The sequence below is a fragment of the Carcharodon carcharias genome, chromosome 12 (assembly GCF_017639515.1).
Source record: "Carcharodon carcharias isolate sCarCar2 chromosome 12, sCarCar2.pri, whole genome shotgun sequence".
NCBI classification, from domain to species: Eukaryota; Metazoa; Chordata; class Chondrichthyes; order Lamniformes; family Lamnidae; genus Carcharodon; species Carcharodon carcharias.
In genome coordinates this window covers 12,615,242-12,629,733 of record NC_054478.1, presented here as the reverse complement: position 1 = coordinate 12,629,733, position 14,492 = coordinate 12,615,242, and the positions used below count along the sequence as shown (strand labels likewise).

General features: G+C 52.7%; 1 protein-coding gene across 1 annotated transcript in view; it reads right to left on the bottom strand.

Moving 5' to 3' along the window:
- The window catches only part of LOC121285065 (striated muscle preferentially expressed protein kinase-like), a 191,316-nt gene that overhangs the window by 161,722 nt on the left and 15,102 nt on the right, over positions 1-14,492 (bottom strand). The window contains exons 5-8 of the mRNA XM_041201190.1: positions 13,648-13,794; positions 10,700-10,882; positions 3,552-3,766; positions 1,544-1,632 (exon numbers count right to left, since the gene is read on the bottom strand). Of these exons, the coding sequence (XP_041057124.1) occupies positions 1,544-1,632; positions 3,552-3,766; positions 10,700-10,882; positions 13,648-13,794 (634 nt within the window). The remainder of the gene's footprint in view (positions 1-1,543; positions 1,633-3,551; positions 3,767-10,699; positions 10,883-13,647; positions 13,795-14,492) is intronic.

The following is a 14,492-nucleotide window of genomic DNA, read 5'->3' as shown; positions in this document are numbered from 1 at the left end:
CCATCGCCGCATGTCAGGAACCTAATTTCAATACTTTAGCATCTCATTATAAGCCCAGCTCGCAGGAATCATCCCCCAACCCACACCCCCTCACACTGGATCATCCAGTCTTGTCGGTATGGTTCCACGTCGGCATGTTTCACAACTGTACATCAGCGGCGCGCGCCTGGCGAGCTGCACTTCACTCGGGACTTCGAGGTTTGTTTGCCGACCTTGCTTCCGGCAGCACTGGCGGGCTTCTGCCAGGATTCACAGGCAGCTCCACATCACTGTTAGAGGGGGCTCACGGGCAGGTCCCTACCTACCAGACCAGCCATAAGGTGGGAGTGGCTACTCAACGGCTGCAGGGCTAGGGCTTGCTTGGGGAAGGGTGAGAAGTGGCCTCAGGTAAGGGAAGAGGCTGCAGGGCGAGGGCTGTACTGGGGAAGGGGGGTATCCCAGGGTGTGTATATGGGGGGCACATGTTGGTCTGTGCAAGTGGCCTCAAGAGGGTGAGGGCTGAGGAGGCAGCCTCCAGAGGAGATGAGGCCGGACGGAGATGTGAGGGTGTGTGTGTGAAAGAGACTTGTGATGTCCCTTGAGCTGGCAGTGAGTGAGATGCCAATGAATGTGTGATGGGCTTGAGTGTGTGAGTTCAGAGTGATGAGATGGTTGCCTTACCTTGGCAGCACCGATGAAAATGCAGGGGAAGTAGATGAGGAAGAGGAGGAAGAGGAAGATGCTGAGGGTGAAGGTGAAGAGGAGGATGGTGAAGAGGAAGAGGGTGCTGAGGAGGAAGATGATACAGATGGACATGCAGTGAAGCGTCCAGCAGAGGAGCAGGGTGAAGTTGAAAAGAAGAGGCAAAAATCAGAAAATGGAGAGTCGACAGAACCCAAGGCAGAAGCTTAAACATTCCTTTGTTTGAAATTTTATTTCAATGAGATTATGCATCCGTTTTGTGGATGGCCAACTTCTTGTGTGCAGCGTTGGCCCTGACCACCTCTGTCACTGCCTCCTGAGCCGGCGTGATGAGACAGGTGGGCCTCTTGCGGCCAGAGTGAGGGCAGAGGACATCGCAGTGGACCTCCATGGCGTCCAAAGGCCGTCCCAAGAATGCGTCACTGAATTGGGGGTGGGGGTGGGGGCGGGGGTGGGGGTGGGGGGGGTGTATGTTGGGGCGGGGGTGCTACATGCTTCTTGGCTTTTGGGGCCATGTCTTCACTGGAGCAGTCTTAGGCTACAAACACTGAGAAGTGTGTGTGCGCGGCTACAGTTTAAATATGGTGCCCGGGGTGAGGAAGTGGCGAGGTAATGGCGCGGCGGGTATATCAGATGCTGCCCGCCAGCGAGGCAGCGTGTTTCCTAGGGCTGCATAACTAATGAGGTGGGAATGGGACGATATGCGCGGAAATCCGCCATGGCAGCCGGCGGGTAAAACGTCTTTTCTCACGCCCGCTACCGCACTTGGTGCAAATCTGGGACGATTCCGCCCATTAACTTATAAAATTAGTAACAGTGACATGGAGAGAGAGGCTGGAGAAAGCACCGAACTCGTACTCACCAGTAAATGATGGGCTTCGGTTCCCCCAACACACACACAGTTAAACTGATGTTCTGTCCCTCCACTGCAACTTGATCGCTCAGGGGCACCTACAGAAATACAACAGGCACCAGTCAACAGGCGTCAGCTGGGATACAAACAGCAGGCAAGAGATGGGCAGAGTGATTAAACTCTCCCTAACTGTTTACATTAGGAAGTGAATTTTTCACTATTATCACTGAAAGACTGAAACTGAGGGCAAGGTGTGTAACCCGTCAGACACAGAGTTTTATTTTTAAATTATTCATTCACGGAATGTGGGCTTCGCCAGCTGGGCCAGTGTTTATTGCTCATCCCTAGTTGCCCTTGAGAAGGTGGTAACTGCAGTCCATGTGGTGTAGGTACACCCACAGTGCTGTTAGGGAGGGAGTTCCAGGATTTTGACCCAGGAACAGTGAAGGAACGGTGATATATTTCCAAGTCAGGATGGTGAGTAACTTGGAGGGGAACTTCCAGGTGGTGGTGTTCCCATCTATCTGCTGCCCTTGTCCTTCTAGATGGTAGAGGCCACAAGTTTGGAAGGTGCTGTCTAAGGAGCCTTAGTGAGTTCCTGCAGTGCATCTTGTAGATGGTACACACACTGCTGCTACTGTGCATCAGTGGTAGAGGGAGTGGATGTTTAAGGTGGTAATAGGGTGCCAATCAAGCGGGCTGCTTTGTACTGGATGGTGTCAAGCTTCTTGAGTGTTGTTGGAGCTGCACTCATCCAGGCCAGTGGAGAGTATTCCATTACACTCCTGACTTGTGCCTTGTAGATTTGGGGAGTCAGGAGGTGAATTAGTCTCTGTGGAATTCCCAGTCTCTGACCTGCTCTTGTAGCCACAGTATTTATATGGCTGGTCCAGTTCAGTTTCTGGTCAATGGTAACCCCCAGGATGTTGATAGTGGGGGATTCAGTGATGGTAATGCCATTGAACATCAGGGGCGGTGGTTGGATTCTCTCTTGTTGGAGATGGTTATTGCCTGGCACTTGTGTGGTGTGAATGTTACTTGCCACTTGTCAGCCCAAGCCTGGATATTGTCCAGATCTTGCTGCATTTGGACATGGACTGCTTCAGTATTTGATGAGTCGTGAATGGTGCTGAACATTGTGTAATCATCAGCGAACATTCCCATTTCTGACCTTATAATGGAGGGAAGGTCATTGATGAAGCAGCTGAAGATGGTTGGGTCCAGGACACTATCCTGAGGAACTCCTGCAGTGATGTCCTGGAGCTGAGATGACTGACCTCCAACAACCACAACCATCTTCCTTTGTGCTAGGTATGACTCCAACCAGCAGAGAGTTTTCCCCCGATTCCCATTGACTTCAGTTTTGCAAGGGCTCCTTGATGCCACACTCAGTTGATGTCAAGGGCAGTCACTCTCACCTCACCTCTGGAGTTCAGCTCTTTTGTCCATGTTTGAACCAAGGCTGTAATGAGGTCAGGAGCTGAGTGGCCCTGGCGGAACCCAAACTGGGCATCAGTGAGCAGGTCATTGCTAAGTAAGTTCCTCTTGATAGCACTGTTGATGACCCCTTCCATTACTTTATTGATGATGGAGAGTAGACTGATGGGGCAGTAATTGGCCAAGTTGGATTTGTCCTGCTTTTTGTGTCCAGGACATACCTGGGCAATTTTCCACATAGCCGGGTAGATGCCATTGTTGTAGCTGTACTGGAACAGCTTGGCTAGGGGCGCGGCAAGTTCTGGAGCACAAGTCTTCAGTACTATTGCCGGAATATTGTCAGGGCCCATAGCCTTTGCAGTATCCAGTGCCTTCAGCCATTTCTTGATATCACGTGGAGTGAATCGAATTAGCTGAAGACTGGCTATCTGTGATGCTGGGGAGCTCGGGAGGAGTATTGTACTGAGGATTGGGACTAACAGTAGGAGCGTTATGAGTATGAATGGAGAAGCAGTTCTCAATCGCGATCCAGCTGCTACCTTGTTTCACATGGAGCACAGGTTATTCAGCCAGGGCTTACCTGAAAGCTAGGTGGAGCTTTGAAGTGTGTTTCTATGGCTCTCTGGGGTTCGTACACACTCTGTTGCTCGCAGATCTCCGGCAGTCTCAGGGCCTGTTTCCCTTTGTAGGTCAAATCGACGGGTTCCTCCAAGGGGCTGAGATATTCTTCATCGGATGTGAAGGGACTGTAGAGCTCGGTGGGAATGGGTAGCGTCCTTCGATCCGCAGCAGAGTCTGCATCATCACGGAGAGAGGTAACCAATGATCAGTTAAGGCAAAATCCCCCCCAATGCAGCACCAACTTACACCTCAACAATCAGGCCTGGATAGGTTCAGTGTCCCCTCTAAACATTGGCCACAAATGGTCATTCCTGCTTTGAAGTAGTCTTTACCATTATGGAAGGGTTTGTGGCCCTCATATCCTTCCTAAAGTGACCAGACCTGGATGCAATACCCTCATTGTGGCCAAACCAGAATCCCAACCCCCCCCCGACCAGAGAGAAAGTTTCTCTCCATCGACCCATATCAAATCCTTTAATCATCTTAAATGTCTCAATTAGATCATTCCTTAATCTAGAGGGATGAGTGGCTGGTGCGGGGGTTGGGGTGCGGCTGGATAGGAGAGAGGGGTGGGGGGGAAAAGGAGACAGGGAGGGTCCGGATGGGGGTTGAGAGTGATGGGGAGGGGGAGGATAGGGTGATGGGGGGGTGGTGTGATGGGAATGGTTTGGGTGATGGGGGTAGGGTCGTGGGAGAAGGGCTGGGTGAGGGGGTAGGGTGGTGGGGAGGGGCTGGGTGAGGGTTGAGTGAGGGTGTAGGGTGGGGGGAGGGGCTGGGTGAGGGTTGAGTGAGGGGGTAGGGTGGGGGCAGGGGCTGGGGTAGGGTGGGGGGAGGGGCTGGGGTAGGGTGGGGGGAGGGGCTGGGTGAGGGTTGAGTGAGGGTGTAGGGTGGGGGGAGGGGCTGGGGTAGGGTGGGGGGAGGGGCTGGGTGAGGGTTGAGTGAGGGTGTAGGGTGGGGGGAGGGGCTGGGTGAGGGGGAGGGGCTGGGTGTGGGGGAGGGGCTGGGTGAGGGGGTAGGGGGAGGGGTTGGGGAGAGGGTTGGGTGAGGGGGAGGGGCTGGGTGAGGGGGAGGGGCTGGGTGAGGGGGTAGGGGGAGGGGTTGGGGAGAGGGTTGGGTGGGGGGAGGGGCTGGGTGTGGGGGAGGGGCTGGGTGGGGGTTGAGTGAGGGGGTAGGGTGGGGGGAGGGGCTGGGGTAGGGTGTGGGGAGGGGCTGGGTGAGGGTTGAGTGAGGGTGTAGGGTGGGGGGAGGGGCTGGGTGTGGGGGAGGGGCTGGGTGAGGGGGAGGGGCTGGGTGTGGGGGAGTGTTGGGTGAGGGGGAGGGGCTGGGTGAGGGGGAGGGGCTGGGTGTGGGGGAGTGTTGGGTGAGGGGGAGGGGCTGGGTGAGGGGGAGGGGCTGGGTGAGGGGAGGGGCTGGGTGTGGGGGAGTGTTGGGTGAGGGGGAGGGGCTGGGTGAGGGGGAGGGGCTGGGTGTGGGGGAGTGTTGGGTGTGGGGGAGGGGCTGGGTGTGGGGGAGTGTTGGGTGAGGGGGAGGGGCTGGGTGAGGGGGAGGGGCTGGGTGAGGGGGTAGGGGGAGGGGTTGGGTGAAGGGGAGGGGCTGGGGTAGTGTGGTGGGGAGAGCCGGGGTGATGTGGAGCATTTGGGTGATGAGGCGAAGTTGGATAATGGGGCAGGGCTGGGTGAGGGGGAGGGGCTGGGTGAGGGGGTAGGGTGGTGGGGGTGGGGCTGGGGGAGGGGTTGGGTGATGTGGGGGCTGGGTAAGGGTGTAGGGTGGAGGGGGTAGGGCTGGGTGAGGGAGAGGAGTTGAGTGAGGGGATAGGGTGGTGGGGGAGGGGGAGGGGCTGGGTGAGGGAGAGGAGTTGAGTGAGGGGATAGGGTGGTGGGGGAGGGGGAGGGGCTGGGTGAGGGGGTGCGATGATGGGGAGGGGGAGGGGCTGGGTGAGGGAGAGGAGTTGAGTGAGGGGATAGGGTGGTGGGGGAGGGGGAGGGGCTGGGTGAGGGGGTGCGATGATGGGGAGGGGGAGGGGCTGGGTGAGGGGGTGGGGTGGTGGGGGGAGGGGCTGGGTGAGGGGGTGTGGGAGGGGCTGGGGTGGTGGGGGCAGCGGCTGGTTGAGGGGGTGGGGGAGGGGGAGGGGCTGGGTGAGGGGGTGGGGGAGGGGCTGGGTGAGGGGGTGGGGTGGTGGGGGAGGGGGAGGGGCTGGGTGAGGGGGTGGGGGAGGGGCTGGGTGAGGGGGTGGGGTGGTGGGGGAGGGGGAGGGGCTGGGTGAGGGGGTGGGGGAGGGGCTGGGTGAGGGGGTGGGATGGTGGGGGGAGGGGCTGGGGTGGTGGGGGCAAGGGCTGGGTGAGGGGATAGGGTGGTGGGGGAGGGGCTGGATGAGGGGGTGGGGTAGAGTGAGGGGATGGGGCTGTCTGAGGGGAAGGGGGCTGGGTGAGGGGGAGGGGGCTGGGTGAAGGGGAGGGGCCGGGGGAGGGGGAGGGGCTGGCGGAGGGGGCTGGGTGAAGGGGAGGGGCCGGGGGAGGGGGTGGGGCTGGCGGAGGGGGCTGGGTGAAGGGGAGGGGCCTGGGGAGGGGGAGGGGCTGGCGGAGGGGGCTGGGTGAAGGGGAGGGGCCGGGGAGGGGGTGGGGCTGGCGGAGGGGGCTGGGTGAAGGTGAAGGGGAGGGGCTGGGTGATGGGGAGGGGCTGGTGAAGGGGCGGGGCCAGGGGAGGGGGAGGGGCTGGGTGATGATGTGGGGTTTAACCGGGGGGTACAGGTCCTGTGCGGGAGATCAGTGGGTTCCCAGTGGAAGGTACAGAATCATCCGTGACTATAGTTCACATGCAAGATGCTCCCCTTTACATCCCAGTGAATTAACCCGCTCGCCGTGTATGAATGTGTCAGAAAGACCTCACATTTCTGTAGCCCCTTTCACAGCCTCAGGAAGTCCCAAAGTGCCTCACAGCCAACGAAGTACTTTTGAAGTGTAGCTTCCAAGAACAACAACTTATATTTATATAGCTCCATTAGCCAATAAACCGTCCCAAGGCGCTTCACAAGAGGGTTATCGGACAAAAAAAAAACTGACACTGAGCCAAAGAAGCAGGTATTCAGACAGCTGATAAGTTTTGTCAAAGCGGTAGGTTTTAAGGAGCCCATTTTAAGGAGGAGAGAGAGAGATGAAGGGGTTGAGTGTTGCTGTAATGCAGAGCAAACCTCACACCCACCTCCAAAATTCTCTAATTGTCCTGGAAGAAAACCCCACCCAAACTCTCTTGTACGTCAGTCTCAGCTCTTACCAGTCTTGGGATGAAGGAAGATGGAGTCGGCAGCCCTCATCTCTCATCTCTCTGGCATTCATTTCTGGGGTCAGTTAACAAGCAAACTGCTGGAACTGAGCAGAGTGGCCCAGGCCAAACACTCAGCCACCTAAACCCCCGGGCACAGACCCCCCTTGAGCAAGGAGGGGCCAACCCAGTGACCCCCCCCCCCGCCCCTACTACACCCCCCCTCCCCCCCAAACAGCTTCTTCAACGATGAATGAAAAGAAAAACTCCTTTCCAAGTGTTTAATTTTTCCAACCAAAAAAAAAAATAATGCTGGCAGTACCAAAAAAGCAGGACAAAAATAGTCAAAGCAAAGATCTGAAGATTGCAATCAGAGTTAACAGACTGGATTTTAAAATCCTTTCAAATTGAGAATCACCTCCCCTTTACTTTGGGAGTGGAATGGGTCCGGTACGTTGGGTCAGCGGGATGATCCCAAGAATCCTCAGGAGTATCTCTCAGCCCAAGCACGGATCCTGACTTCCAGGGTAACAGCCAGACTGCGAGGCAGTGCAGCGAGCAGTAGTGGACATGTCGTCACCAGGAATGCTTGGCATGTTCACTTCTTTATTTAGAACCAAATACAATTCTCGTCACCATCGAATCATCCCATCTCTCAACAGAGCTGGGTTGTGCGGGGGCGGGGGGAGACGAGGGGGAGGGAGGGAAGGGTAACACTGGGAAATGGGACGTGCTCAAATAGATCTTTCTGTAAACACAGCATCTTGATGAACGGATACTTCAGGCATCTTTTCCTGACGACGCTAGAAACAACTGTCTCTGTAACTAAGATAAAAGCAAAATACTGCGGATGCTGGAAATCTCGAGCAAAAGCAAAAATAGCTGGAAAAACTCAGCAGGTCTGACAGCATCTGCGGAGAGGGATACAGTTGACGTTGCGAGTCTGTATGAACCTGATGAAGTTCTGATGAAGGGTCACACGGACTCGAAACGTTGACTGTGTCCCTCTCCGCAGATGCTGTCAGACCTGCTGAGTTTTTCCAGCTATTTTTGTTGTTCTCTGTAACTAGCTGGCTGCAAATGGTCAGACACGTTCCATCTTTCCGATGTGTCGTTCTGACCCTAGATTCAGGAAATGGACTGAAGTCCCTCCAAGGGGTGTCCACTGTGGCTCAAGGGGAAGATTGGGGGTGTGGTGGTGTTGGTGGGGTAGGATTCTTACCTCAGAACTAGAAATTTGAGTTTTTTTTTTGAGAGGCCAGTGCCTCGATGCCGGGCATGTTGGCTTGGGAAGGGAAGCTGCTGTCGGATCGTCTTTCTTGCCTCTGGGGTTTGGAGGGTCTTCAGAAGTCTCTGCTGGTGCTACTTCTCCAGCGCTTTGAGATGCTGGGTAGGACAGGTCATTTCGTACGCCTGACACCAGACACCCCAAGCAACTGCTCCCCTCGCAACTCAGTGGTCGCAGGAGACACCCAGGCGGCACAGTGGAAACAACACTTCAGGGATGTCCTCAAATGCTTCAGGATGTCGTCCTGAAGAGGTCAAACATCCCCGCTGAATCATAGGAAACCCCCGGCTGTGTGACTGACCAAAATGGAGGAAGGCACTGAGCACAGTGCAAGAGGTCGTGTCAGGAATGTAAGGAGGTGAAGTCGAGGCTTCGGAGGGAGCGCATAAATCCCCCAAACAACCCATTTACCCACCCCCCCCCCCCAAGCACCACCTGCCCCAGATGTGGCAGAGTCTGCAGATCGCTCACTGGACTCACCAGCCATCTCAGAACCCATCAACCCAGAGTGGAAGTGAGTCACCCTCGATCTCGAGGGATTGCCTAAGATTTAACCGTGAGGTCTCCCTCAAGCCTTTCCATTTAATACTGTTCCCACTTTTGGTTCCCGGTGCTCATTTAACTATATTTTTAATCTCCTGACCTGAAAGATTTAAATCTATCCCATTGTTCGTCAGCATTCATCCTGTCTTCTATTCTAGCGTCAGTAAATAGGGACACTTATTGACCTGTTGTCAGTTCAGGTAGTTGCTGTGGGCTAGATATTCAGGACTTACTGTCAAGGCTGTAACACATTGGCCCCGCGGATCCCAGTGCTGCACGATGACTCCTGCCAAGGGATCGGCAGCCAGACCCCTTCCCCCAACTCCCACAAAACCAAATGAGCCTCCCCACCCACACCTCAATATACACCTAGAAGGGGTGAGACGAAGAGGGAGTGTGCAGAATGATCCCAGGCTGTCCTGACCTAAAGAACTGGAGCCATTGTGGCACAAAAGAAGGCTATTTGGCCCATCAAGTTTATGCTGGCTCTCTGTACAGCAATCCTGTCTGTCCCAATCCCCCTGCTTGATCCCTGTAGCCCTGCAAGTGTCCATCCAATTTCCTTTTGAAATCATTGATTGTCTCCACGTCCACCATCCTCATGGACAGTGAGTTCCTGGTCACTCCCAGTCGCTGCATAAACTAGGCTTCCTCACATCCTTCCTGTTTCTTTTGCCCAAAATCTTAAATCTGTGTTCCCCCTAGTCCTTGTACCATCAGCCAATGGGAACAGCTTTTTTTTTTGTCTGCCTTATCCAAACTACTCATTATGTCCCCCTCTATCAAATCTGCCCATCATCTCCTTTGCTCCAAGGAGAACAATCCCAGCTTCTCCAACCTAACCCTGTTGCTAAAATCCCCTCATCCCTGGAACCATTCTGGGAAATCTCCTCTACACCCCCTCAAGGACTCTCACATCCTTCCTAAAGTGTGGTGACCAGAACTGGAAGCATTACTCTAGTTGTGGCCTCACTTATAAAAGTTCAGACTTTAGCAGAAGCGTTGTCCATTCAGGTAAGATCCCAAGGCACTATCTCAAAGAAGAGCAGGTGAGTTCTCCCTGGAGTCCTGGACAAATATTTATCCCTCAAACAGCATCATTAAAAACAAATTAACTGGTCATTTTATTCAATTGTTTATTAAAACTCTCTACCTCCTTCTCCTTTAAAATGTTCCTGAAAATTGACCACTCTGACCAAGCTTTTGGTCATTTATCCGAATGCATCTCCGCAGATTGTCTGATTCCTGTGAAGCACCTTGGAATATGAGGAACAAGAGGTCATTCATCCCCCACTGTTCAACTAGACCATGGCTCATCTGTTTCTTAACTCCATTTAGCAGCTTTGGTTCCACGTCCATCAATACCTTTACCCATCAAAAATCTATCCATCTCGGTCGCAAGGCTCCAATTGAGCCGGTATTGTTTCATTATGTGAAAGGCACTATATAAATGCAAATAGTCATCTGGGAGTAGAAACTGGAGCATTGGTGAAAACAGAGACATGTTGTCGAAGCTTTTCATCTTGCACTCATCAGGACAGTTCCTCAAGAGTGCCAAATCTCAATGGGAGCAACAATTTATACTGCTTGAGAAAAGGGAGTGCTGATTGGTTGGCAAGTCAGCTCTGATTGGTCAAGATGTTGCCATGGCGCTAGAGGCCATTAGTATAGAATAGTCACTAACAAATCCGATAGAGAGAAACGTCTTCACCCAGAGAGTGGTGAGAATCTGGGAACTGACTACATAGGGAGCGATTGAGACGAATGGTATTGGTCCATTTAAGGGCAAGCTGGATAAACAGACGAGGGAGAAAAGGAACAGAAGATTATGTGATGGGTTGAAATGAGGAGGGGGCTGGAGGAGGTTCATGTGGAGCATAGATACCAACATGGGCTAGTTGGACCAATTGGCCATAAGTTTAATGTAACTCTGTGCAATTCCATTTATGAAGCACCATCCCAAGGATGGGGAAGGTGCTATATAAATGCAAGGCCTTTGTTTGCTGTCAGTCACCTACCTGCTCGGACTTGGACAGAGGCGCAGCAGCTGGCCAGCCCGACCTCATTGGCTGCGCTGACGGAGTACAGGCCCCCGTCCAGCGTGCTCGCTAATGGGATGAAGAGCGTGTGCCTCTCGCCCTCCGCTTTCAAGATGTGGGTCTGACTCGATTTCAGGATTTCGCCGTCTTTTTTCCAAATAACTGTTCAGGAAGATAAAGAGAAACAAATGAGTGAACGAACCAACACCTTTCATAGCCTCAGGATATCGCAAAGCACCTTGCAGCCAACGAGGTACTTTCAAAGTGAAGTCACTGCTGTCAAGTAGGAAACATGGCAACTAAAATCTGCACAGCAAGATCCCACAAACAGCAACGTGATCATGCACCGATCATCTTATTTCTTTTTTCAGTTATGTTGATCGAAGGAGAGACGTTGGCCCAGGGGAACACTGAGAACACCCCCTGTCCTTCTTTGAAATTGTGGCTATGGGATCATCTACCCTGAGAGGGCAGCTGGGGCCTCGTCAGTTTAATGTTTCAGTTGGAAGTCTGCACCTCTGACAGTGTGGCACTCCCACTGTACTGCACCAGGGTAGCAATGTGGATCCTGTGCACAAATTGCTGGAATGGGACTTGAGCCCGCAACCTTTTGCCTTTGAAGTGAGAATGCAACTCACTGAGCAGGAGCTGCAGTACACCACCCACTCCCCCTCCCCCCCCACCCCCCCACCAACCCCATCGCCCCCACCACTGCCCCCACCACCCCCACTGCCTCCACCGCCCCCGCTACCACGCCCCACCACTGCAGCTCCTCCTCCCCAACTGAGTCCTGCTGTCTCATCCAAAAAATGCCATCTGGCTATTCAGCCATGAAGGCTTCATTGGGAAACCAAACCCTGACCTCACCCAAAGTTCTCTTATCCAGGGTCGCGGACAGTACTCCCTCTAATATTTCATGTACTGCACGGCCCCTTTTAAGACTCCTGCGTGGCTGGGCACCCTCTCATCTACAAGGGAATGGTGTTCTTGTGCCACCTGTTGCTTGCATGGTAACTTGCAGATTGCAGTGAGGCTGCAGACTGTGCAGCTTAGAGGGCACATTCGTCTAGGGTGGACAGCTGGAGCCAGTACTTTGCCCATTGTCCTTACTCAGTGCAGAGGCACTTAGACCCCCTCACTGTGACCTGACACAACAGGCCGGCTACCTTGAACTGACAGTCGGCAATAACTGTGAACTACACCTGGAACCTCCAGCTGTATATCTGCTGTATGTAATTTCTGTCCCTGTTTAAATCTTTACACCCAGTAGTTTCAGCCCTCTGGCTCCCTTTCTTAATTCATTCTTGGGGTGTGGGCATCGTTGGCAAGGTTGGCATTTATTGGCCATCCCCTAGTCGCACTGACTTGCAAGGGCCACTCCAGAGGGCAGTTTAAGAGTTACTCATATTACTGCAGTTGAGGGTTTGAGGGTATGGATGGCCAAGGGACCTTAGTGAACAAGCTGGGGTCTCACAACATTCTGACAGGTTCATGGTCACTTTCACTGAGGTGGGTTTCCGAACTCCAGTTTGATTTTAAACTCAAATCTAAATTGCCAAGGGATTTCAGGTCATTGGATTATTAGTCCAGACCTCTGGATTAGGAGTCCCATTCCATAGCACTCCATCAGGCTACAGTTCAGCATTGAGGGAGTGCTAGACTTTAAGAAAAAATCTTTCATGGGATGTGGGCTTCACTGGCTAGGGCAGCATTTATTGCCCACCCTTAACTGACCTTGAGAATTGAATGAATTGCTAGGCCATTTCAGAGTCAACCCCATTGCTGTGGGTCTGGAGTCACGTGTAGGCCAGACCAAACCAGATGGGTTTTAGCGGAAATCGACAATGGCTTCATGGTCTTCACCATCAGCTGTGGTGTACTAGCCCAGTGACAATGCCACTGCACCACCCCACTCCCCCTGTCTTTGCCATGTGATGTAACCAAGGCCTCCATTTGCCCAAAATGGCAGAATCTTCAGCCACTGCTTCAAAGAAGAGCAGAGGAGTACTCCTGGTGTTCAGTCTACCATTTACCCCTCAATCAAAATCATCCACAGTGACTTCAACTGGCTTCTTGCCAGTCCTGGGATCTCACAATGTGCCAACTGGTTGTTGCATTTGCCCACATAACAAAGAATATTAGAAACAGAAGCAGGAGGAGGCTGTGTGGTTCCTTGAACCTGCTCCACCATTTAATAAGATCATACCTGAGTTCCTATCCTAACTCACTTTCCCACCTTCTTCCTGTATCCCTTGATTCACTTTGTGTTCAAAAATACAAATACAGCTTTGAATATACTCACTGGCCAAGCAGTTCCCTGGGGTAGAGCATTCCAAAGATTCACAACCTTCTGAATGAAGAAATTTCGCCTCATCTCAGCCCAAAATGACCAACCCCCTATCCTGAATCTATGGCCCTAAGTCCTAGACTCTTCAGCCAGTGGAAAACTACCTCTCAGTAGCCACCTATCTAGGAATTTTATACATTTCAGTGAGATCACCTCTAAACTCTAGAGAGTATAGGCGCATACTGCTCCATCTCTCCTCAAACACTGTTCAAGCACTTTCACTAATAAAAGCAGTCTGGAGAACCCTGTTGCACCCCTTTAATGTAAGGATATCCTTCCTTAAACTGTACACAATAGCCCAGATATGCTCTCATCAAAGCCCTATGTAATTGCAGCAAGACTTCCTTAGTCTTATACTCCAAACCCCTTGCAACAAAGGATAACATTTCATTTGCCTTCCTAACTGCTTCCTGTCCCTGCCTGTTAATGTGCTGTAAAAAGTGACAATATTTCCAAAAAGTTAATTCAATGTCTGTAAAATGGTTTGGGAGACGAGGAGGATGTGAGAGGTGCTGTGTATAAACTATAGATGCAACATCCTTCTTTAGATGAGAGAGATGTGACCTTCGTCATATCCTACCTTGAGGCATCGGAGTTCCTGTGATGATACATTTCAAAAGCACAGAAGCTCCAACAGTGACCAGGGTGTCAGTGATGCTGATCTCAAACACTGGCGGCTCCAAGGGATCTTCACCGGCCGAGACAAAGGAATCATCTGAAGATTCTGCTGGAAACAAGAAGACCAACTACAGTGAATTTAAAGCTTGAGGCTGGGATTGAGAAACCCTTTGGCCTGTGGTTCACAGGGGGATGCAGCGACAGTTTTACGGCGAACATTCTGAGTTGTGACCCTTGACAGAGTTCTCACAAACCCCAACTGCTCACTGGGCCGGGCCTCCGCACCCACCCCCCCCACCCCCAACAACTATGACCCCCATCGTCAGCTCGGTTCCTGCCCTTCCTCTCCTTCCATCCAATGCAGCAGGATTCAGGCCCCCAACCTGCCCCTCTGCTCGCCACCACTGAGCTGGTTTTGAACCTTCAAACTCACTGCCAATACATCAGGCAAAGTATAGATCGTCAACTTTCCAGTTCCAGTTTTGACATCCCTGCCTCCAGTGTAAGTGGTTATCTTTCTTTAGAGCCTAACAGAATGATGCAGCACGGAATGAAGTCATTCAGCCAATTGTGCCTGTTCAAGCCTTTAGAAAGAGCTATCCAATTAGCCCAGCTCTCACTGCTCTTTCCTCAGAGCTCTGCAATTTTTTATTCCATTTCAAGTATTGATCCAATTCCCGTTTCGAAAGTTATTATTGAATCTACTTCACCGGCCTTTCAGGCAGTGTACTCCAGGTTACAACAACTTACTGCAGAAAAATGTTTTCCTCATATTCCTCCGAGTCATGGAATACTCCCCACCTGCCT